General features: G+C 45.0%; 1 protein-coding gene across 1 annotated transcript in view; it reads right to left on the bottom strand.

Annotated features, from left to right (window-relative positions):
- Positions 1-1,045: 1,045 nt before the first annotated feature.
- The window catches only part of LOC124788433 (15-hydroxyprostaglandin dehydrogenase [NAD(+)]-like), a 44,571-nt gene continuing 20,354 nt past the window's right edge, over positions 1,046-25,262 (bottom strand). The window contains exons 5-8 of the mRNA XM_047255704.1: positions 23,563-23,717; positions 6,472-6,585; positions 2,378-2,544; positions 1,046-1,194 (exon numbers count right to left, since the gene is read on the bottom strand). Of these exons, the coding sequence (XP_047111660.1) occupies positions 1,046-1,194; positions 2,378-2,544; positions 6,472-6,585; positions 23,563-23,717 (585 nt within the window). The remainder of the gene's footprint in view (positions 1,195-2,377; positions 2,545-6,471; positions 6,586-23,562; positions 23,718-25,262) is intronic.

The following is a 25,262-nucleotide window of genomic DNA, read 5'->3' as shown; positions in this document are numbered from 1 at the left end:
ATGGAAGGTTGGTAGTGCTCTGCGCCATGATCTTAGTCTTTTGAAGGCTGATGAGTAGACCAAATTTTTCACAGGCATTTGATAATTTGTTGATAATATACTGCAGCTCGTCTTCTGTGTTCGCTACTAGAGCTGCATCGTCCGCATATAACAACTCACGGATAACAACTGTATTTACTTTGGTCTTAGCCTTGAGGCGAGCATTGTTGAAAAGATTTCCGTCAGACCTCGTATGTAGATACACTCCCTCCTCACAGTCTTCAAAGGCAAATCTGAGCAGAAGGGAAAAGAAAATCCCAAATAATGTAGGAGCTAACACACACCCCTGTTTCACACCGCTATTAACAGGGAATGCTTCTGATGTTTTACCGCTGAAGCAAATTGTTGCTTGTGTTTTCTCATGGAAAGAGACAATTATCTGTAGTAGTTTAGGTGGGCATCCAATCTTCTGCAACAGTTTGAAAAGCCCATTTCTGCTCACTAAATCAAACGCTTTAACAAGGTCAATGAAAGCAATATGAAGTGGCGTCTGCTGCTCACGACATTTCTCTTGTAGCTGTCTTAAGGAGAAGATCATATCTACGGTTGATCGGTCGGGCCTGAAGCCACACTGAGATTCTGGGTAGATTCTGGAAGCTAAGATCTGTAATCGCATTAGGATGACTCTTGCATAAGCTTTCCCGGCTACACTTAGTAATGAAATGCCTCGGTAATTGTTACACTCACTTCTGTTCCCTTTCTGTTTATATAGAGTAACTATCCTCGAATTCCGCATACTCATCGGGACATAACCTTCTTCCCAGCTGGTTGTGATAAGCGAATATAAATGATTGAGAAGAACAGACTTGTTATACTTAATAACCTCTGCAGGGATCCCATCTTCACCTGAGGCCTTTCCGTTAGCAAGAGAATCTATTTCTCTACTAAGTTCTTCCATATTAGGCACTGCATCTAGTTCTTCCCTAACTGGCATTTGTTTGATGGCGTCACATGCATCCTTGCTAACTTCATTCTCGGCTGCATACAACTCGAGGTAGCGTTCAACCTAGCGTTCCATTTGTTTGCCTTCATCAGCAATGACTTCACCCGTCTTGGACTTCAGAGGATCTGTTTTTCTGACAGTTGGTCCAATTGCTTTCTTAATACCATCGTACATTGCCTTAGCATTCCCAGAATCGGCCGCTTTCTGTATACCTGCACATAAATTCAGCCAGTAGTTATTTGCGCATCTCCTGGATGTTTGCTGTGCCCTATTCTTTGCTTTTCGTAGGTCATCTCGAGTTCTTTCATTTGGGTTTCTTTTGTAAGCAAGCAGGGCTTTCCGTTTAGCCTCAGTGACTGGTTCCATTTCTTCCAAATTTTGCTCGTACCAGTCCTTATTTCTTCTTCCTTTTATTCCATAGGCCAATACTGCTGAGTTGTAGACTGCAGCCGAGAGTTTTGCCCATTTCTTATCAACATTCCTTTCTGCTTGCACGTTTCCTGGGAAAGCACTTTCAAAATTACTGGCAAAATCCTGCTTTCTTTGTGTGTCATGAACATGATCTGTGTTGATACGGGAGGGAGGAGGAGGAGATTGGTGTTTAACGTCCCGTCGACAACGAGGTCATTAGAGACGGAGCGCAAGCTCGGGTGAGGGAAGGATGGGGAAGGAAATCGGCCGTGCCCTTTCAAAGAAACCATCCCGGCATTTGCCTGAAGCGATTTAGGGAAATCACGGAAAACCTAAATCAGCATGGCCGGAGACGGGATTGAACCGTCGTCCTCCCGAATGCGAGTCCAGTGTGCTAACCACTGCGCCACCTCGCTCGGTTGTTGATACGGGGATGACCTCTTGGTTTAGCGTGGTGACATTTCTTAGAAGTGAGCCTCAATGTGCACGACACCAGGGCGTTGTCTGTGTTGCAATCAGCACTATGATAACTTCGTGTCAGTAGCACATTTTTGAGATCAGTACGCCTACCTATGACTAAGTCAAGTTGATGCCAGTGATGAGAGCGCGGGTGTCTCTAAGACACCTTGTGCTGATCCTTAAGCTGGAAATATGTGTTTGTGATACAGAGTCCATAAAAGCAGCAAACTTCAAGCAGTCTCTGGCCATTTTCATTCATTTTTCCCAACCCATGATGTCCCAGGCAATTAGGCCATATGTCGTTATCTGATCCAACTCTAGCATTAAAGTCCCCTAGAATATACAGTGTCTCGGTGCTAGGTACCTTGGCTATTCTGTCACTGAGTAAGTCATAAAACAGATCCTTCTCTTCCATGCTGGATGATAAGGTAGTAGCGTACACATTTAGGATATTGACAGTGCCACTTGAGGAGCATGTTTTCAAATCAATAATTCGCTATGTTCCACCGGATGGTGGCACAGTACAGTCCATGAGGGCGTTTTTAACAGCAAATCCTACGCCATGAAGTCTTGGCTCGTCTTGAGACTTCCCCTGCCAGAAGAATGTGTAATTATCCTCCCTGATAGAGCCCGCGTCTGGAAGCCGCACCTCCTGCAGTCCCGCGATGTCTACATTCAAACGATGGAGCTCTCTGTCAATAACGGCAGTCTTACGGATGAAATCAACCTCTTGGGCATCGTCAATGCACCTTGGACACATGGTCCTAACATTCCAGGTGCCAATACGAAATAGTGATTTCTTTATTATTTCATTTTTGTTGTTGGTAGGTGTACTATATCAAACCGCTTGTCGAAGATTACTTCTAAGCTTCACACACCCCGTGAAGCAGGCGGATAGTGGCGGGACAGCACCTTATTGGCTGGGGGCTGCCCAGTTTGAGGGGGGCGGTAGCAGTCCAATGAGATGCAATGATCTCTCCCACCGTCGGAAGTGGCCCCTGGCACTCGAATCTTACGCCAATCAGACAGAGCTTATAACCGGTAACTGCCTCTTCCCGTGTTGTGCCGAAGTCCTTGGACGTCGCTGAAGTGTCCTCTCCAGGATGCTACAAGCCTGAGCGATAAATATGAAGACACGTGAGTTGCCCAATCATCACGGTTTCCCTCTCGACCTAAATGATAATATCCAGAGGAAAGGCAAACCAATACGTCTGGTATCACTTCGGTTGCAGGAGCTGCCGAAAGGGGACGTAGTATGCCTTCCAATCGCCTTTGGGGCCCCACTCCAGATTTTTTTTTTTCAGGGTTTTCTCCCTTAGCCTTCATCCCTCCCGAGACCAACCACAAGGCACTGGTATGTTAAGGTAATTAGAGAAATAAAAGGAATGGTAACTGAGGAGAGGGTATGGAATAGGATGTATAGGATATAGGATGTAAGACGGGTTCGTTGTGAGGCACACTTTGTCTGGCTCCTCTGCTGAGACCTGCCCGGCTAGGTTGGACCTGCCAGTAGCTACGCTACCGCCGATATAGCTCTCAGCTTCCTTGGAGCACACAAACTCTCCCGCCCACACGGACAGTGCTACGATGAGGCGGTGCCTCAAGGGAGAGAATTCCCATCATACCCCGCAGACAACCGTGCAGTTTGAACATTCTAACTAGAGATGGGTCGTTCGCGAACTAACTGGTCCACAGGAACGGTTCACCAAGATGAACGGAACGAGCGAGGAACGAATTCTAAGGAACGGTCTTTCATAGTTCACTTCGGTCGCGGCTTTCCACTGATAGTTGCCGGGAACGGGAAACGGTCGGTCTCATTCCCGCAACAGCACGTCGGCCGGCGTCGTTCTAGCCTCGGTCCCGTTCCCGTCTGTCTCGCTCGGCCGGACTCGTCCTTCTTCGCGTGGCCACTCGTCTCAGTTCCACTGCCGACTGCTCATGGTTAGTTCAGTATCGAGTTGTTGTTCGTTTCGTTCGCTGCTCACCCCCATTCATCTGCTTCAAACCTTTTTTGAACTTTAAACTTCTGGTTTGTTTTGTATTCTATTCAGCGTCCACGACTGGTAATTAACCCTTTGTTGCCTGACGGTACTTAAAAGTACCAGTAAGTTTTGACTCTCATTATTTTCTCGTGGTGCAGTTTCGTGATCTGAGAGCCTGTCGGTACGTAACAGTAACTGTGCTCTACTGTTTCATAGATGTTATTGTGCAATACATAGATCTCTCTGGCACTCAGAGCTTGAAATTGTTTTTCGCGCGCTGCTGTGAAAACAGAAGATTGTATGTGCTTGTTTCCATGGTATTGCCTGAATTTGGGGGAATTTATTGAAACTCCCGTTGAGTTTTCCATTGTACGTACTTACCTTCTTTGTTGTTTTGTAATAGTTTGAAGCATTACGTCACAAGTGAATGTGATAAAGTGGAAAATATAAGGCTGACTTATTAGTACCGTCAGGTTGTGCGAACACTTTATTGTAGCAACAGTGCGTTACCTCTCACTAGTTGTTCTGTCCACTTTTTCTCACACAGAAATCGGTAAATACATTTGCCTGTGGAACAATTAGGACAAACAGGAAAGGATTGCCGGGGAATATACCTAAAGAAAAATGAGTAAATCAAATCACAGAGATTCATCTTTAGACCTAACAGTATTTCAATGGAAGGAAAATAAAGTAGTGTATCTTGCGTCAAACTTTCATGGCACTGAACAGAGAGTAGTGACAAGAAAACAGAAAGATGGAACTAGTATGACTATACCATATCCAGTTATTGTATGTGATTACAATAAAAACATGGGTGGTGTTGATCATGCAGACAGATTACGTTCAATTTATGGTCTTGGCAAGCGATCAAAGAAATGTTGGCACCGTCTCTTCTGGGGAGCAATAGAAATTGCTTTTGTCAATGCTTACGCCATTTTCAGTGATCTACATGGGGCACTGCCACTGCTGGAATTCAGGCGTGCTGTGGCACTAGGGCTAACGAATGTACAGCAAGTGCCAAATCTCAAAAAGAGAAACTCTGGTAAAGATGGAATAACTCTCCCAAAGAGAAGGAAGGATAACTTTTCTGTTCCGAAGGATGTACGTCTTGGCAACCGAGGAAACCATTTTGTAGTGTTCAGTTGTAAAAGAGGACGATGCGAAATGTGTGCAAAAAATAAAATTCAGTCGAGACCACATTCCCAATGTAGTACATGTATTGTGCTGCAATGAGAAAAAGAAGTTTCCTACAATTTCATGAAGTATCACTAAATATGTGATATGTATATACTGTCAAAAATGTATAGCTAAGTTACTATGTATTGTGAAGTTGCTCTAGAATAAATTTATGCGAAATTAAAAAAAAAAAATTCAGAAATATCGTATTTCTGTTAATTAATATTCTAATGTAAAAATATTTAATATTTATGTGGAATAAAGTACAATGTATAAAAATTGGAGCATTTTACTGCGCATGTTGTGATTCTGTCCATGGAGTCTGACGGTACTTCTGAGTACCAGGAGGAAAAAAATTGTGAAAAATAAAATAAAATTTTACAAAAAATCCTACCGTCATTTGAGGCCACAATAGCATAAATTCTGCAAAGAAAATGTTAAAAAGTAAATTTTTTCTTACGTCAGGAAACAGAGGGCTAAAATGTATTTATAGCTACGTTAATTACATAAAAATTACGTGTTATGTAATATACACATCTTCTCAGGTAACAAAATGGCATATCAGCTTACTTCACTATTTCGATAAACAGCAGAAGAAATACTTGTAAAAAGGCAAGGCACACAAGAGAGGCCATTTTCCGTCGTTTTTGATCCAAGGTAAAAAGGCTTGTTCATTGTTATGGAGGGCAGACCGACTTACAACCGAATGAAGCCCGCGCTATGTAATAGAGTGTTTGGTGTCAGATTTTGTAAAGAGAAAACTTCTACAATATTATTTCAGTGGTACAGGGTGGCGCATCAATGCGATCAGCCACATAACGCTACAGTTGGCTTAACGAGACGTTTTGCAGAATCACGAAAATTACAAGCGTGTGAGAGTTCTGTTATGAATAAAAAACTCTGTGCTCCATGGGAGGGGGTGGTGGTGGTGGTGGTGGTGGTGGTGGGGTGGGGGGGGATGGGCGCCTTGCATCTTCAGTCACCTATGCTACTAATATTCAGTTTTTCATAAGAACCACATACCAAGCACCAATGAACGGTGAACGAGTAAAAATGAACGGTCCCCAAAAAAGAGCGATCACCAGTGTATTAGTTCTCAAGAATGAACGAGATTGCCCGTCTCTAGTTCTAACGCAAGCCGCTCAGAAGTTAGACGATTTTATTTCATACAGTTCAATAATTGTCACGCTAAAAGTCGTACAAACCATTTTATTACACTTCAAATTCCTGAACGCTACCTTTTTAGTGCAATAATCAGTGTCGTAAAACAGTAGCACAAGCTGTTTCAGAGACTAGGTAACGGGAAACAATGTATGAGAAAATGGAGTCAGACACATGAAGTAGAGTTGCTGTAGGAATGGTTTGGTTCACATTTTATTGTACAGGCAAATAAAACATACACTGTAAAGGGTGCGTAGAGCGGGCGAGTACAGCTCTAGAGGAGTGGCGGCCGCGCCTCACTTGTGGAGCTGCGGGAAGTGCACCTCGTAGTGGTCTCCCAGGTTCGAGACCCACGCAGAGCCGGACTCGGCGTTCCGGATCACGTGCATCAGGCCCTCCGCGATCTGCTCCGGCCTGCAACACAGCAGTGGCTGCTCTGTACGACTCACCACCTCTCCCTCCTCATAGCTACTTTGCAACACACGAGGTGTATGGAAAACGGTGAGCAACAATGAAGCATCGGCTTAATGATGTATAAAGAGGAAGGGAAGTAATATCAAGACGGGTTTGGAAATGCTTAGTTACCAAGATAAACAGTCTACTGTAATGTCAAAAAGTCTCAGAAGGGAGCTTAGGAACGTTCCTTGTGTAACAGGTTCTCTGTTTCCTTGAATAACAAGAGCTGTCTTCATGGACTACTGCATTCACGACTGTGTGATCACCGATAACTAAGTGCTAATTAAAATGGTCAGTGGATGGTGAAAGAGTGTAGCGTCTTTTATTTTAATATTGTTTCGCAAGTAAATTATAAAAAAAAAAAATGTTCAAATGTGTGTGAAATCTTATGGGACTTAACTGCTAAGGTCATCAGTCCACAAGCTTACGCATTACTTAACCTACATTATCCTAAGGACAAACACACACACCCATGCCTGAGGGAGGACTCGAACCTCCGCCGGGATCAGCCGTATAAATTATCAGTACAATAGATTTAATGTCACCAGATAGATCCGGCCTTTTTCGAAATTTTCTCACTGAAACTGATGTGAGTGACCGTTAGGCACTTGCGATAACAATGATTACCCACTTACCAAAGCAAACTAAAGGAACAAAAAAAGAGGTTATGTAATGTCTATAAGTGCAGATATTTCTATTGGTGACTGAGAATGGTGTACTGAACAACATTTCATCAGCATTTACATCATTAGCACACTAAGAATATACACTACTGGCCATTAAAATTGCTACACCACGAAGATGACGTGCTACAGACGCCAAATTTAATCGACAGGAGGAAGATGCTGTGGTATGCAAATGATTAGCTCTTCAGACCATTCACACAAGGTTGGCGCCGGTGGCGACACCTACAACGTGCTGACATGAGGAAAGTTTCCAACCCATTTCTCATACACACACAACAGTTGACCGGCGTTGCCTGGTGAAACGTTGTTGTGATGCCTCGTGTACGGAGGAGAAATGCGTACCATCACGTTTCCGACTTTGATAAACGTCGGATTGTAGCCTATCGTGATTGCGGTTTATCGTATCGCGACATTGCTGTTCGCGTTGGTCGAGATCCAATGACTGCTAGCAGAATATGAAATTGGTGGGTCCAGGAGGGTAATACGGGACGCCCTGCTGGATTCCAACGGCCTCGTATCACTAGCAATAATGTAATGACATGTCAGTTCTAGTATAATATATTTGTCCAATGAATACCAGTTTATCATCTGCATTTCTTCTTGGTGTATCAATTTTAATGGCCAGTAGTTAGCTATTAGAAGCTATATGTTTTTAGGTTGGATAGTACCTCCAAATATGTGTGACAAGAGCAAGCCATTAATACTTATTTTCCCCTGGGCAGCAGGTCAGGTGTTGAAGGGTGGACACGAAACAGTTACTCTATAGTGACAGCAGCAGTCCACTCGGTGCTGCAGTTACGACTGTGCAGAACACATCAAGTCATAAAGTTTGTGACGTGTTTGTGGGAAGAGTGTTAGACACAGAGGAAAAACAACCAGTACCTTGATATTTATACATATTAACGTGCTGTATATAAAAATATCAGCAGTTACACTCGTTACATCCTGCGACAAAAAAAAAAATCATAACACGAAGAAGGAGTTGTGTGAAACAAATGAAAGTTGGTAGGCATGTTTCGACATATGAAAGATGAGATCTATTCATATTTCGCTCCAGTCGCATAAGAGTGGCGCTGTTGCGTCGCCGTGAGAATACAAACCAGTTTTGCTTTAAATAAGCTCCGTAGCGGGTGAGGACGGTAGTTACCTTTGAGACTGGACATAGTAAGTTGATGCTGGTCAAGAATCCATTTAAGACGACAACGACACCATTATCAGCACCTCGCTGAGTTTGAACGAGGTCGCGTAATAGGACTACGAGAAGCTGGATGTTCCGTCTGCAGAAACACTTGGCAAGAATATAGCCACTGTGCCTGATTGCTGGCAGCGGTGCTCACAGGAAGGTACAGGGGCAACAAGATCCGGCTCCAGGCGGCCACGTGGTACTGCCGAGAGGGAAGAGTGTCGTGTTTGCAGTGTATGGTTGTGGGGGTTTCGTTTCTGCTTGTTCTTCAATTGAGAACAACTGTATGAGGTGAAATGACAAGTTTAATGTCGCAATATTTCTCACCAAATTACAGCTTCTCACACAGTTTTCAACTCGCCAACATACACTCCTGGAAATTGAAATAAGAACACCGTGAATTCATTGTCCCAGGAAGGGGAAACTTTATTGACACATTCCTGGGGTCAGATACATCACATGATCACACTGACAGAACCACAGGCACATAGACACAGGCAACAGAGCATGCACAATGTCGGCACTAGTACAGTGTACATCCACCTTTCGCAGCAATGCAGGCTGCTATTCTCCCATGGAGACGATCGTAGAGATGCTGGATGTAGTCCTGTGGAACGGCTTGCCATGCCATTTCCACCTGGCGCCTCAGTTGGACCAGTGTTCGTGCTGGACGTGCAGACCGCGTGAGACGACGCTTCATCCAGTCCCAAACATGCTCAATGGGGGACAGATCCGGAGATCTTGCTGGCTAGGGTAGTTGACTTACACCTTCTAGAGCACGTTGGGTGGCACGGGATACATGCGGACGTGCATTGTCCTGTTGGAACAGCAAGTTCCCTTGCCGGTCTAGGAATGGTAGAACGATGGGTTCGATGACGGTTTGGATGTACCGTACACTATTCAGTGTCCCCTCGACGATCACCAGTGGTGTACGGCCAGTGTAGGAGATCGCTCCCCACACCATGATGCCGGGTGTTGGCCCTGTGTGCCTCGGTCGTATGCAGTCCTGATTGTGGCGCTCACCTGCACGGCGCCAAACACGCATACGACCATCATTGGCACCAAGGCAGAAGCGACTTTCATCGCTGAAGACGACACGTCTCCATTCGTCCCTCCATTCATGCCTGTCGCGACACCACTGGAGGCGGGCTGCACGATATTGGGGCGTGAGCGGAAGACGGCCTAACGGTGTGCGGGACCGTAGCCCAGCTTCATGGAGACGGTTGCGAATAGTCCTCGCCGATACCCCAGGAGCAACAGTGTCCCTAATTTGCTGGGAAGTGGCGGTGCGGTCCCCTACGGCACTGCGTAGGATCCTACGGTCTTGGCGTGCATCCGTGCGTCGCTGCGGTCCGGTCCCAGGTCGACGGGCACGTGCACCTTCCGCCGACCACTGGCGACAACATCGATGTACTGTGGAGACCTCACGCCCCACGTGTTGAGCAATTCGGCGGTACGTCCACCCGGCCTCCCGCATGCCCACTATACGCCCTCGCTCAAAGTCCGTCAACTGCACATACGGTTCACGTCCACGCTGTCGCGGCATGCTACCAGTGTTAAAGACTGCGATGGAGCTCCGTATGCCACGGCAAACTGGCTGACACTGACGGCGGCGGTGCACAAATGCTGCGCAGCTAGCGCCATTCGACGGCCAATACCGCGGTTCCTGGTGTGTCCGCTGTGCCGTGCGTGTGATCATTGCTTGTACAGCCCTCTCGCAGTGTCCGGAGCAAGTATCGTGGGTCTGACACACCGGTGTCAATGTGTTCTTTTTTCCATTTCCAGGAGTGTAGAAACAGCGCAATGGATAACGCATCTTGCCAACACTAAAAAGTGAAATAAGATTATACACAACAATGTTAAATATTAACTCTCTGAAAGAACATTAATCTTAAGCACAATATTATGAAAGTTTAATTCGAAGTTTCTTTACATTAATTCTAAGCACAATAATATGAAAGTTTAATAGGACGTTTCTTTACAAAATTGCTCCTACACATACGTTATGATGTTGGTCAGTACTACGAAAATCGACCGATTCCGGTTCAAAGTTCGGTACTATTTAGGATGACAATCAAGTCTACGGTGGATGGTTTGCCAAGTGACAAATTTTAGCGCAAGATTACCCAAGGCCGCTCGAGTTTACAGTGGACGCAAGCTGGGGAACCAACAAAGTTCACACCTCTGCACGCATATTTACCTTAAGCTGCGACGTGCTGCTGTCTGCAAGGCAGCTCTCTCCCACTGAAATTCCTACAAAACTAATCTGGCCTTTGCTGAACTTTCCAGCAGAACTTTCCCTCTGTTTCTCGTTATGCTAGAAAACATGTACTCAGCCCTAGTCTTATTATGTGGCGATATACACGTGCATGTTTGGAGCAGCGTGCACATTTAAGTGACCTCTCAGTTCTCGCAAGAACAATTAACTAATCTGGCTGGTTCGTTTCTCCACGGTTGGAGCTAAACTTGCTACAGCTAATTTTAGCTGGAGTGCAGCCACAGTGAATGCAGTGTCCACACCAATTTCTTCTCTGCTTCGTACGGAGCGTTAAGCCCTCCGTTCTGCGCTTGACGCCAGTTCAGAGAAGCCCCAACACAAAATTTCTCTCTTGTTATACTCATGGCAGAACCGCCTCCCTCCACTTGGGTTCCTTTTTCACATCAAGGCTTTTTTCGACCAATAGGAGCGTTCCTCTCATTTTGTAGAAACATCCTCTACCAATGGCAACGTCCCTTCTATCAAACTGCGTCGAAACTTCAGTAGTTTTCTCCTTCCTAGTGAGTTTCCGCCAGTTGGGCGTTTTGTGCCCATTCTAGACGCCGAGAGTACATTGACCTTTCCGTGTGTCGCACTCGCTGGACGAAAATGCGTCACTTGCTTTTGTTCGTATCCCGTTGGAATTTCGAAACGCAGTTTTCTAAAGCTTCTTCTCTGCTCTTGTACTGATGCCCTCGCTTCAGGCGGCCCTCCAGCTTGAATCACCTGGCCCGGGGTCGCTGTCCTCCTTTCTGCCACCCCTTTAGGTGGTTGCCGGCGTAACTCCTGCAGCACAGTTTCGCTACGCCATTGTGGAGCTGGCTTTTCAAAACTAAAAGCTACTCGTGTTCCCTTTTCTACCTTCTACTCAAAGACATACGAATGGTGTATTAATTTCCGTCGATTGACTGTCATCCCTTTTTACATTACATATTGATAGGCAAATGTTCTCATAACTGTCGATTTACGTTAGGTGTCATCTTCACCTTCTCATTGCGATTTGTAAAGGTCTCATGTAAGGTGCGAATCTGACCATTTATTCTGCCACCTTACAGCAGTATACCTATGGCACATCATTCTGCGTCTGCAGCAGACATTAGAGCAGCAGTTGGCACCGTAGTGACTCAACCAATTATGACAGATCGGTTACATTAAGGACAACCTCGAGCCAGATGCATTGTAGTGTACATTCCTCTCTCCCAAAACTACCGCCATTTGCGACTTCAGTGGTGTCAAGAGAGAGCTCATTGAAGGGCAGGGTGGAGGTCTGTTGTGTTTTCTGATGAAAGCCTCTTCTGCCTCAGTGCCAGCGATGGCCGTGTGTGAAGGAGGCCAGTGCAGGACCTGCAACCAACCTGTCTGCCTGGACCTACACCTGGAGGTATGGTCTGGGGTGCGATTTCGTAAGACAGCACGAGCACTCGCGTGGTTATCCCACACACCCTGACTGAAAATTTGTACGACAGTCCAGTGATTCGACCTGGTTTGCTGCCAATCATGAACAGCATTCCAGGTGGTGTTTTCCAACAGGATAACACTCGTCTGCATACCACTAATGTAACCCAACATGCTCTACAGAATGTCAACATGTTGCCGCGACTAGCTCGACGAACAGATCTGTCGCCAATCGAGCACATATAGGACACCATCAAAGGACAATTCCAGCATTTACCATCCCTGTATTGACCGACCATTGCAACAGGCATGGAACTCAATCCCACAAACTGACGTTGGAACCTGTACAACACAAAGCACGCAAGTTCCGGCGGTTACACCGGTTATTAATATCTCACCATTCCACATGTGTAGTGGCTTATCTCGCGCCTACATTAACTTGCGATTATCGAATGTTAAGCACTTAAATATATTACCTAGACGAATGTATTCCCGAAATTTCGTCACTGTATATTGATTATTATTTTTCTGTTGGGATTTTTTTCTGTCAGTATATACACAAGGAATACAGAAAAATGTCACAGATCGGCGGATAGGGCATCTCTCCAAGTTTCTATTCGTAACGCGTGCCGTGGCGTAGTTGCAAGCGAGTCAGACGACGTAGACAAATCGACCGCTCCGTACTGTCGCACCGAATTACTCCGCGCCTGCAGACAGGCGACCCAATGAACAGATCTCCAAAAGCGGGCTGCTGTCATAGCTACGGCAGCAACGAGTTTAATTAATTATACGCATGTGCTCCGCCGCCTGTATTAACATTTGCCGTGTCGTATACGGTTCTTATTTTGAGCGCCTATAATGTGAGTCAAAAACTTGGAGAGATGCTGTATCCACTGACACGTGTCATTTTTCCGTACGTCTTGTACATTCCGTGCAGTCGTCTTCTGAATCCATGGAGGTTCAGCACTGCGTATATACGGGCAGGCGCGTGTAGGAGCACTGTCGCTCATATTCAGAAGGCTACTTGACCATCCAATGGATCGATATGTGTCAATCAGAACAGTTCATCATTGGAGGAACCTTTCTTGATATACAAACACTATAAAGGAACTTCTAAGGATACAGCCGTTACTGCACAATACATATAAAACTAAGAATACAGCTGTGTACAGAGTGAAGAACAAATGCCGCACTTGGAGATCGGCATGCGATTCCTCATCCAGAATCAAGTCAATAGTTTATCTAGCAAAATCAGATCGGGTGCATTTTGAAAACACATGTATGAAAACGAAGAGGTGGCAACATTGCCACATTGTGCAGCACATGAGAATGTACAGGCGAACGTGTACCACATCACACTGCCATACCAGCCGTTGTAGCTAACCTGTGGTCTAGGGGTAGCGTCTTTGATTCATAATCAAAACTTCTTCGGTCCCGGGTTCGATCCCCGCCACTGGCTAAATTTTGATAAATAATCAGCATTGGCGGCCGAAGACTTCCGGCATAAGAAGTCAGCCTCATTCTGCCAACGGCCTTGTCAAAGAGGGCGGAGGAGCGGATAGAGGTTCAGGGCACTCTCTTGTCCTAGGGGTGGGAAATTGCCCCTAAAGGCGGAAGAATCAGAAATGATCAACGACATGAGGATGCAGAAGGCAATGGAAACCACTGCATTAAAGACACGTAACGTGTATCCACAGGACATGTGGCCTGTAATTGAAGAAGTGTCATGATGATCTCTCCATTGGCAAAAGATTCCGGATTAGTCCCCCATTCGGATATCCGGGAGGGGACTGCCAAGGGGGAGGTTACCATGAGAAAAAGATTGAATAATCAACGAAAGGATAACGTTATACGAGTCGGGGCGTGGAATGTCAGAAGCTTGAACGTGGTACAGAAACTAGAAAATCTGAAAAGGGAAATGCAAAGGCTAGATATAGTAGGGGTCAGTGAAGTGGAAGGAAGACAAGGATTTCTGGTCAGATGAGTATCGGGTAATATCAACAGCAGCAGGAAATGGTATAACAGGTGTAGGATTCGTTATGAATAGGAAGGTAGGGCAGAGGGTATGTTACTGTGAACAGTTCAGTGACCAGGTTGTTCTAATCAGAATCGACAGCAGACCAACACCGACAACGATAGTTCAGGTATACATGCCGACGTCGCAAGCTGAAGATGAACAGATAGAGAAAGTGTATGAGGATATTGAAAGGGTAATGCAGTATGTAAAGGGGGACGAAAATCTAATAGTCATGGGCGACTGGAATGCAGTTGTACGGGAAGGAGTAGAAGAAAAGGTTACAGGAGAATATGGGCTTGGGACAAAGAATGAAAGAGGAGAAAGACTAGTTGAGTTCTGTAACAAGTTTCAGCTAGTAATAGCGAATACCCTGTTCAAGAATCACAAGAGGAGGAGGTATACTTGGAAAAGGCCGGGAGATAAGGGAATATTTCAATTACGAGGCCTGTTCAGAAAGTAAGCTCCGATTGATTGCCAAATTGAAACCACAGTGAACATCAGAAATGTTTTACTTCTAACAATTAGCTACACCTTTCAGCTACTTCTCTACGCAGTCGCCGTTCTGACTTAGACTTTTGTCATAGCGTTGTACCAACTTTTCAATAGCCTCATCATAGAAGGCAGCCGCCAGTGCTTTCCGCCAATTCTCCACGCTGGCCTACACCTCGTTGTCTGTGTCAAAATGTTGTCTTCAAAGACAGCGGTTCATGTGACCAGAGATGAAACTCAGGGGGAGACAATTGCGGACTGTATTGTGGATAATCTAACATTTCCATTTGAAAACGATGCAGGAGCATCTTCATTGCCCCTGCAGAATGCGGCTGAGGATTGTCTTGAAGAAGAAACAGCACGACAGTTATGTAATGTTAGCTGCATAGCTTCAGGCGAAATTTCTCACCAGGCCCTCGTACTTGGCGGCAGACACTATTTTCTAGACATCTTTACGCACTCACTGCGAGCTCAGAAATGAGAAGAGCGACGTGATGCTAACTGGGGTTATACTAGAGACACTACCCAACACATCTGTGCAAAGCTTTATCGGATTTTCATAGTCGTTTCCATTTCGCGACCGATCGGAGCTTACTTTCTGAACGCCTCTCGTAGATTACATCATGGTCGGACAGAGATTCCGAAATCAGATACTGGATTTTAAGGCGTACCCAGGAGCAGATATAGACTCAGATCACAATATGGTAGTGATGAAGGGTAGGCTGAAGTTCAAGACATTAGTCAGGAAGAATGAATACACAAAGAAGTGGGATACGGAAGTACTAAGGAATGACGAGATACGTTTGAAGTTCTCTAACGCTATAGATACAGCAATAAGAAATAGCGCAGTAGGCAGTACAGTTGAAGAGGAATGGACATCAATAAAAAGTGCCATCACAGAAGTTGGGAAGGAAAACATAGGTAAAAAGAAGGTAGCTGCGAAGAAACCATGGATAACAGAAGAAATACTTCAGTTGATTGATGAAAGGAGGAAGTACAAACATGTTCCGGGAAAATCAGGAATACAGAAGTACAAGTCGCTGAGGAATGAAATAAATAGGAAGTACAGGGAAGCTAAACGAAATGGCTGCAGGAAAAATGTGAAGACATCGAAAAAGATATGATTGTCGGAAGGACAGACTCAGCATACAGGAAAGTCAAAACAACCTTTGGTGACATTAAAAGCAACGGTGGTAACATTAAGAGTGCAACGGGAATTCCACTGTTAAATGCAGAGGAGAGAGCAGATAGGTGGAAAGAATACATTGAAAGCCTCTATGAGGGTGAAGATTTGTCTGATGTGATAGAAGAAGAAACAGGAGTCGATTTAGAAGAGATAGGGGATCCAGTATTAGAATCGGAATTTAAAAGAGCTTTGGAGGACTTACGGCCAAATAAGGCAGAAGGGATAGATAACATTCCATCAGAATTTCTAAAATCATTGGGGGAAGTGGCAACAAAACGACTATTCACGTTGGTGTGTAGAATATATGAGTTTGGCGACATACCATCTGACTTTCAGAAAAGCATCATCCACACAATTCCAAAGATGGCAAGAGCTGACAAGTGCGAGAATTATCGCACAATCAGCTTAACAGCTCATGCATCGAAGCTGCTTACAAGAATAATATACAGAAGAATGGAAAAGAAAATTGAGAATGCGCTAGGTGACGATCAGTTTGGCTTTAGGAAAAGTAAAGGGACGAGAGAGGCAATTCTGACGTTACGGCTAATAATGGAAGCAAGGCTAAAGAAAAATCAAGACACTTTCATAGGATTTGTCGACCTGGAAAAAGCGTTCGACAATATAAAATGGTGCAAGTTGTTCGAGATTCTGAAAAAAGTAGGGGTAAGCTATAGGGAAAGACGGGTCATATACAATATGTACAACAACCAAGAGGGAATAATAAGAGTGGACGATCAAGAACGAAGTACTCGTATTAAGAAGGGTGTAAGACAAGGCTGTAGCCTTTCGCGCATACTCTTCAATCTGTACATCGAGGAAGCAATGATGGAAATAAAAGAAAGGTCCATGAGTGGAATTAAAATACAAGGTGAAAGGATATCAATGATACGATTCGCTGATGACATTGCTATCCTGAGTGAAAGTGAAGAAGAATTAAATGATCTGCTGAACGGAATGAACAGTCTAATGAGTACACAGTATGGTTTGAGAGTAAATCGGAGAAAGACTAAAGTAATGAGAAGTAGTAGAAATGAGAACAGCGAGAAACTTAACATCGGGATTGATGGTCACGAAGTCAATGAAGTTAAGGAATTCTGCTACCTAGGCAGTAAAATAACCAATGACGGACGGAGCAAGGAAGACATCAAAAGCAGACTCGCTATGGCAAAAAAGGCATTTCTGGCCAAGAGAAGTCTACTAATATCAAATACCGGCCTTAATTTGAGGAAGAAATTTCTGAGGATGTACGTCTGGAGTACAGCATTGTATGGTAGTGAAACATGGACTGTGGGAAAACCGGAACAGAAGAGAATCGAAGCATTTGAGATGTGGTGCTATAGACGAATGTTGAAAATTAGGTGGACTGATAAGGTAAGGAATGAGGAGGTTCTACGCAGAATCGGAGAGGAAAGGAATATGTGGAAAACACTGATAAGGAGAAGGGACAGGATGATAGGACATCTGCTAAGACATGAGGGAATGACTTCCATGGTACTAGAGGGAGCTGTAGAGGGCAAAAACTGTAGAGGAAGACAGAGATTGGAATACGTCATGCAAATAATCGAGGACGTAGGTTGCAAGTGCTACTCTGAGATGAAGAGGTTAGCACAGGAAAGGAATTCGTGGCGGGCCGCATCAAACCAGTCAGTAGACTGATGACCAAAAAAAAAAAAAAAATGTAGACTGCTGGGCATCACACCCATATCTGAAGCTATAGCTCGAATCCTCGTCAGGTTCTTTTTTTATTTTTTAGACGTCCGTTCCATACTTTTCGTCGTTTACAAGCAGGACACCATTTTTTCATGTGACCATATCCTATCACATGACAATGGGATCTATTTAACTACGTGTATGTGTCTATGCCCAATGGCTTTGCCACAGTGGTAACACCGGTTCCCGTCAGATCACCGAAGTTAAGCGTTGTCGGGCTGGGCTAGCACTTGGATGGCTCTGAGCAGTATGGGACTTAACATCTGAGGTCATCAGTCCCCTTTGACTTAGATCTACTTAAACCTAACTACCACACATCCATGCCCGAGGCAGGATTCGAACCTGCGACCATAGCAGCAGCGCGGTGCCGGACTGAAGCGCCTAGAACCGCTCGGCTACCACGGCCGGCTAGCACTTGGATGGGTGACCATCCAGTCTACCGAGCGCTGTCGGCAAGCGGGGTGCACTCAGCCCTTGTCAGGCAAAATGAGGAGCTACTTCATTGATAAGTAGCGGCTCCCGTCTCGTAGACAGACATACGGCCAGGAGAGCGGTGAGCTGACCACATGACCCTCCATAGCCGCTTCCAGTGACGCCTGTGGGCCGATCGGTACCCTTGGGCCTTCCAAGGCCTGTTCGGACGGAGTTTTGTATGTGTCTACGCCGTGCACAAGCATAATTGGTCCTGTCAGATTGATGTAGGGCGGCTTCCCGATGGAGTACACAAACGCTGAATACGTCGATAAGCTTTTGGTGCTGGGTGCATCCGAAAACCAAACTGCTGCTGCTGCTGCTGCGTATGCAGCACAGTACCCTCAAAGGCATCATTATGATAAGAATGTTTTTCGTCATCTCGAGCACCGCCTACGGGAAACCGGTAACCTTCGACCACAAGTAATGGACAGCGATCGTCCAAGGACCAGACGTACTCCACAAACACAGAACGCGATTCTTGAAACCGTTCACCAATCACCTTGGTGGAGTACCTGTGATATTGTATGGCAGTTCCAGATATCTCAAAGAATGGTCGTTGAAGTATTACACAACGAAGAACTGCGTCCATATCAATATATGTTACCTCAACTCCAACGGTCAAAAGACCACATTCGACGAGTACATTTCTGTGAATGCCTTTTGTATCAATCGAAAGATAATGAATAATTTATAAATAATGTGATATGGACTGATGACTCTAGCTTCACTCGGGAAGGTATTTTCAATCTCCAGAAGAGCTGTTATTGGTCGGAATACAACCCACATGTCGCCTGTCAAGGCGGCTTTCAGTTACGCCTTGGAGTAAGACTGCAGGCTGGAGTTTTGGCTTTTGGGCCCTTACCTGTTGTCTGACAAGTTCAATACGCCCCTGTGTCTTACGTTTCTATGCGATATTTTGCCTGACGCATTAGGAAACGTTCAACTTGGTGTTTGGCGATAGCAATGGTTTCAGTACGATGGTGCACTGTCATACTTTAGAATATATGTGCGTAACTATTTAAATGAAGCGTTTCCTGGGTTATAGATTGGTCGTAGAGGTTCAATGTTTTGGTCTCTGCGTCCCCCGGACCTTAATTCACTAGATTTTTATTTGTGGGGGACACTTAAAGGAACAAGTTTATAGTAATCCACCCATGGATGTATACGAAAGTGATCGCTTTGAACATCTCCTCCAAAGAGATGGTTGCTCGTACTTGTATGCACCAGCTCTTTGCAGGTAAGCCTGGACGTCATACGCATAGCAATATCTTCAATCTATTATAGCCTACCTGTTATGTTTTTTGTAGCTCGTTGAACACAGACGATGTTGTTGTATCCACTATTATTTTCTATTGGCTTTATTTGTGCCATGGACGAAACAAAGTGGTCGTTTACGTCTGTAAGAAGTTCATCTTATGTCTTAATACTTAAATAGACGTAACAGTAATAGAGAGAAATACACAATATACGGCACTGTGAAGGTGTAAATTGGATACAGTTTGATGTTTTAACTCCAAAAATTAAGCCGGCCGGGGTGGCCGAGCGGTTCTAGGCGATACAGTCTGGAACCGCGCGACCGCTACGGTCGCAGGTTCGAATCCTTCCTCGGGCATGGATGTGTTTGATATCCTTAGGTTGGTTATGTTTAAGTAGGTCTAAGTTCTAGGGGACTGATGACCTCAGAAGTTAAATCCCATAGTTCTCAGAGCCATTTGAACCATTTTGAACTGCAAAAATTATGTTTGGCGCGAACGCGACTCTTAAGGTCCCCGAATCTGCATATCGCTATGCAGGGCATTTCCACGCCTCACTGAGCTAATGGGACAGCTCATACACAACGCAGAGTTTATGCTACCCCTGTTCTTGGCCATGCTGCACGCTGTTATAGCATTGCCAGCCCCTGTTTATGTTTTTAATAGAATTCCTATTAAACCTATTGGCAGGGCTTGGTTTTGCTAGATACACTTCTGTCTTGAATTTCGAGGAGCAATCGCATGCCGACCACCAAGTACGGAATTTTTTTCTTCACCATGTATAGAGAGAGATTCTGAAGGAAGGGCAGTGGCTGTCAAAAGAGTAATACATGATGCGTTCAATGGCCAGCGTAGTAGAATCTTATCGAAAGAAAAAGCAAAAACCTGAGACATTCTTGTTACAGGCAAAGGCTGTAAGCTGTCAGTGGCAGAGCGCCCAGGTACTCAAAGGAATTGAAAATCAGGAAAGCAAGGCAAAAGCAGAAATGGTTTACACAATGTCTGTGTTTATACGGAGACTATGTATTACATCATAATGACATTTAGACATGCATGAACGTCTGAAGGAAGAGACACGTTTTGACGATTACAGCATTAGTAAATATTACGAAGTGGATTCACAATTTGTGTACAGCTGAAAGTAAAAGGTAAACTGTAACCCTTACTTTTTCTCACGACGTACAGCTCTGCTATGTGATTTAATGAAGACGGTGTCCTTATGGGTAAAACATTCCGGAGGGGAAAAAACCCTCCATTTGCATCTTCGGGGTGGTGACTACTCAGGAGGAGGTTGTCATCAGGAAAAACAAAACTAGCTTTCTACGCGTCGAAGCATTTAATGTTAGTTCACTTAATCCGGGATGTACAGAAATTAAGACAGACATAAAATTAGAAACAGTGGGAACTAATGAAGTGTGGTGGGCGGAGAAGAGGATTTCTGTACGGAAACTACAATCTATTCAATGTATTATCAATTAGAGGTAATGCAGTATTAGACCTAATAATAAATAAGAAAATAGAAATGCGGGTGAGCTACTGTGAAAAGCAGCCATGGACACAAAGTTGACACAAAACAGTAGGACAAGTTTATTAGCCTACTAATTCCGCTGGTGATTAAGAGCTTGAAGGAATATACGAGAAGATAAGAAATTTTTCAAATTTTTGAAAAAGACTAAAATTTAATTTTGATGTGAAATTGGAATTAGAGAGTAGGAAAAGGAACAGAAGGAAGAGTGATAGCAGAATATTAACTGGAGGAAAGGAATAAAAGGAGAAGCGACCTTGTTTAATTTTACGCAGAGCCACATGAAACAAGATTGTGTACGTGTAAGAGGCCTGGACAGAATGGAAAGTTGCGTACAGTTTATCTAATGGTAAGACGAGAGTTCGAAGCCACATCATAAACATTTCAGAAATTTATTGATTACTAGTTCCAGATTAAAAATGAAGAAATTGTAAGAAGCTAGTAAATTAAAAAGAAGGGACGTGGATATGTTGAAGCGATTTGAGGTTCTTGAGAGCTTCGAAGGGAGTATTAGGCAGCAACTGATTGAAACAGGGCGAAGTAATACAACAGAAGATGAATGGGTAGCTCTGAGAGATGAAAGAGTGAAGCCAGCAGTGGATCACATACCCAAAAGAACAAAGCCCAGTAAAAATATATGGATAAGACGAGTTACTGAAATTAACTGACAGAAGGAAAGCGTATAAAAATGCAAGAAATAGAACATGCAAATGGGAATACTGAAGTCTAGAAAATGAGACTGACAAAGTGAAAAACAGCAAAGCTCGAGGAGAATACAAAGCTGTAGAGGAGACCATGAGGCGACATTACCTAAAGGAAAACTAAAGAAATTTCAGTAGGAAAGGGAAGAAGCTATATGAACGTCAAGAGCTAGATAATGAGATAGTGGCCAAACAAGACATGGTCGAAAGATGGATAAAGATACCTGCAGATGATATTATGGAAACAGAAGAGGAAGTAGATGAACATAAAATAAGAGAAGCGATACTGCGAGAAGAATTTGATATCGCATTGGGTAACATGTGTTATCCTTGGATAATACATGAGATATTGAACTGAATTGACAGAGCACGGAACCACACAAGTCGAAATAAGGAAAAAATTCCTCAATATACTGGGATAGTTGGGGCAATATAGCATGACAAAGCTATTCCAAGTGCTGTGCAAGATACATAAGGCGCAATAACGTCATAGCTAAAGAACATTGTAATAATTCCATTTTGCTGGAAGTTAGATTCTTACAGGTTTGAATATCACCAAACCGTCAGTTTATTAAGTCTTAGCTGCCAAATACTAACACAGATTAATTACAGAAGATTGGTAGACGCTGACGAAGATCAGTTTGTATTACGGAGAAATGCAGGAACACGTGATGCAATGTGACTATGAGCCACCAGAATATAAACTGAAGAAAGGGAGACCTATGTTTATAGTGTTTGTGGGTTCAGAGAAAGTATTTGAAATTCTCAACGTAGAAGGGATATCAACAAAATTTATAAAAGGGTAAATAAATGTAGTCGAATTAAATCAGGCGATATTTGAAGTAGTAGATAACTTTTGTTAGGGAGGATATGAAATGGAGACTGTCAGTAACAAGGAAAGCTTTTCTGAAAAAGAGAGATTTGCTCATATCACATATAAATTTAAGGGTTAGAAAGTATTATCAAGTGTTATTTTTTGGAATTTAGCCTTGTACAGAAGTATAATGTGGACGGTAAACAGTTCAGACAAGAAGAGAATGGAAGCTATTGAAATGTGGTACTGCAGAAGACTGGTGAATATTAGATGGTTGGATCGAATAACTGATGGGAAGATACTGGATTGAGCTGGAAGGAAAGAAATTTGTGGCACAACTTGAGTAAAAGAAGGGATTGGTTGATAGGAATTCTGAGGCATCAAGAAAATGGTTCAAATGGTTCTGAGCACTATTGGACTTAACATCTGAGGTCATCAGTCCCCTAGAACTTAGAACTACTTAAACCTAACTAACCTAAGGACATCACACACATCCATGCCCGAGGCAGGATTCGAACCTGCGACCGTAGTAGTCGTGCTGTTCCGAACTGAAGCGCCTAGAACCGCTGGGCCACCGCGGCCGGCGCATCAAGAAATCGTCGATTCATTTGGTAATGAAGGGACGTTTAGATGTTAAGCTGTAGAGGTAAAATTGCAGAGGCAGGTTGAGGCTTGACTTCTTGGTCACCATGCACTGTTGCTGGATTTGGGCAGCTGACTCACTCTTAAGTGCCAAAGGTACCGATGGTGTTATTCAGATGGAAAAGGCTGTAGGTATGGAGAAGCTGGTGATGACGATGGAGATGTATAAGGTGATGGAGAAGGTGATGGAAAAGATGACGGAGACGGTGACACAGACCATGACGGAGATAGTGGTAGAGATATTAAAGCACTGTGGAAGTGGTCACTGTGCGTTTTGCTGTATGTGGCCAGCAAGTTCACTTGTAAATGCCGAAGGTGTCAGCAACATTCGGGAGATAATGTAGAGGGTGACGGTGATGGAGAAGATGATGGTGATGGGCTTGTAGATGTAGATGATGAGGGAGACTGTACAGCATTATGAAAGAGGCCACAGTCCATTCTGATAGCTGATGGCTCCAGGCTCATTTCTACATGCTGGAACAGTTGATGGCATTCTGGATGAGATAAGAGTTTAAAATGAAGAAGATGGAGAAGGTGATGGAGAATACGGAGATGGAGAAAGGAGCTACCGCGCGTTTTGTTGGACGTGGTCATCAGACTCACTTGTTCGTGCCGAAGGTGTCGATGGCGTTCTGGAGGTCGCCGGCGAGCTGCGGGTGCAGCAGGTAGTGCTTGGCGTCATTGAGCAGTGGCGTGTCGGTGGCCCCGGGACACAGCGCCACCACCTTCACGCCCGTGCGCTCCACGTTCACCGGCATCTGAAACACCACCTCACTCCTGGCAATACGGCATCTTACCAGCTGCAGGGAAAATAATAGGCATAAATCTCCATTTAACAATACAGGGATTGGATAAAAAACACGAAAACACCGCGTGAAATGCTCGCTTGAACACAAATGCAGATACTGCCCAAGTCCGCGGGTCCTGTTGTATTTGACCACGAACGGCGCATATGCTATGTCTTCAGTACACTGCAAGTGCCAATCGTTCCCAAAACAATGTTGCATATAGTTGTCTCGGAGACAAGCGAATGCCACCGTGGGCAAATTGTTGGCACTCGTGTGGTGGGTGCTTGCATAACCAAGGTGGTGTAACTGCGACCGGGACGGTCGTGGGGTGGAAACGACGGAAAGCGCGGCGGGACCCGCGGAGAGGCCCGCGAACAACAACACAACAGGAGAGGACGGACACGACCAGCGAAGGACAGAACGAACAACAACAACACAACGGGAGAGGACGGACACGACCAGCGAAGGACAGAACGAACAACAACAACACAACGGGAGAGGACGGACACGACCAACGAAGGACAGAGCGAACAACAACATCGAACAACAAAGTCACAAGGAAACCTAACAAACAAGTCCACTCGTACACAGAACAAGTAAGTTAGCAAGCTGTCTAACGCGAGGCGATGTGTCTACAGACGTACGCGAGATTAGACTCGCTGGCTGAGCTTTTTTTTTTGTTTTTCTTTATTGTGATTTCATTCCCCTGCCCCATATGGGCAGGGGAGGGCTGTCAGCAGCACAATCCGCCGCTCTTCAGCCGAGTGACACGATTCTTAAAACACAGAGAAGACACTGGATGCGCATGCACACACGACGAAGAATAAAAGTACCAGGTGGGACCTGCCGAGGGAAAGGTCAGAGAGGATGGAAAAGGAGGGGAGAGCATGGGGCAGCTGGGGAAGCGGCGGGATGAAGAGAGGAGGGGCAACCGTGGGTTCACGAAGAGGCAGGAGACACATGGGGCGGGAGAGGAAAAGGGAAGACAGGGCAGGAGGGAGCGCAGAGACACTGAAAGAAGGCACAAGAAATGGAGGGGGAGTAGGAGGGGAAATCCGCTCAGTAGGAGGGAGGGGGAGGAGAGGGAGCCCTGAGGAGGAGGCAGGAAGAGGGGGTTAGAGTTGGTAGGAAGGGTAGATGTCAGGGCGAAGCTCATCATCCGGGAGGGGTAGACGGTGGAAGTTGTGTTGGGAAAGGAGATGGAGGGTGTGGAGATGGAGAGAGGGAGGGACACAACGGTAAAGGCACGGCAACTGGTTGGGAGTGGAGAGGAAGGGAGACACCAGGGGGTGAGGGGGGATCAAGGCGGCAGACAATATATAGTGTGCGGATGTGTTCAAGGAAAAGGAGGTGGTGGGGGAAGGGGATGAGGTCATAGAGGATGCGCATGGGGGACGGAAGGCGGATGCGGAAGGCGAGGTGGAGTGCATGGCGTTCGAGGATTTGGAGGGCTTTATAGAACCGGGGAGGGGCGGAAATCCAAGCGATGCTGGCGTAACAAAGGATGGGGCGGAT

This window comes from Schistocerca piceifrons, chromosome 3, assembly GCF_021461385.2.
Source record: "Schistocerca piceifrons isolate TAMUIC-IGC-003096 chromosome 3, iqSchPice1.1, whole genome shotgun sequence".
Lineage (NCBI taxonomy): Eukaryota > Metazoa > Arthropoda > Insecta > Orthoptera > Acrididae > Schistocerca > Schistocerca piceifrons.
The sequence above is the reverse complement of the archived record's forward strand: the minus strand, read 5'-3'. Positions and strand labels throughout refer to the sequence as shown.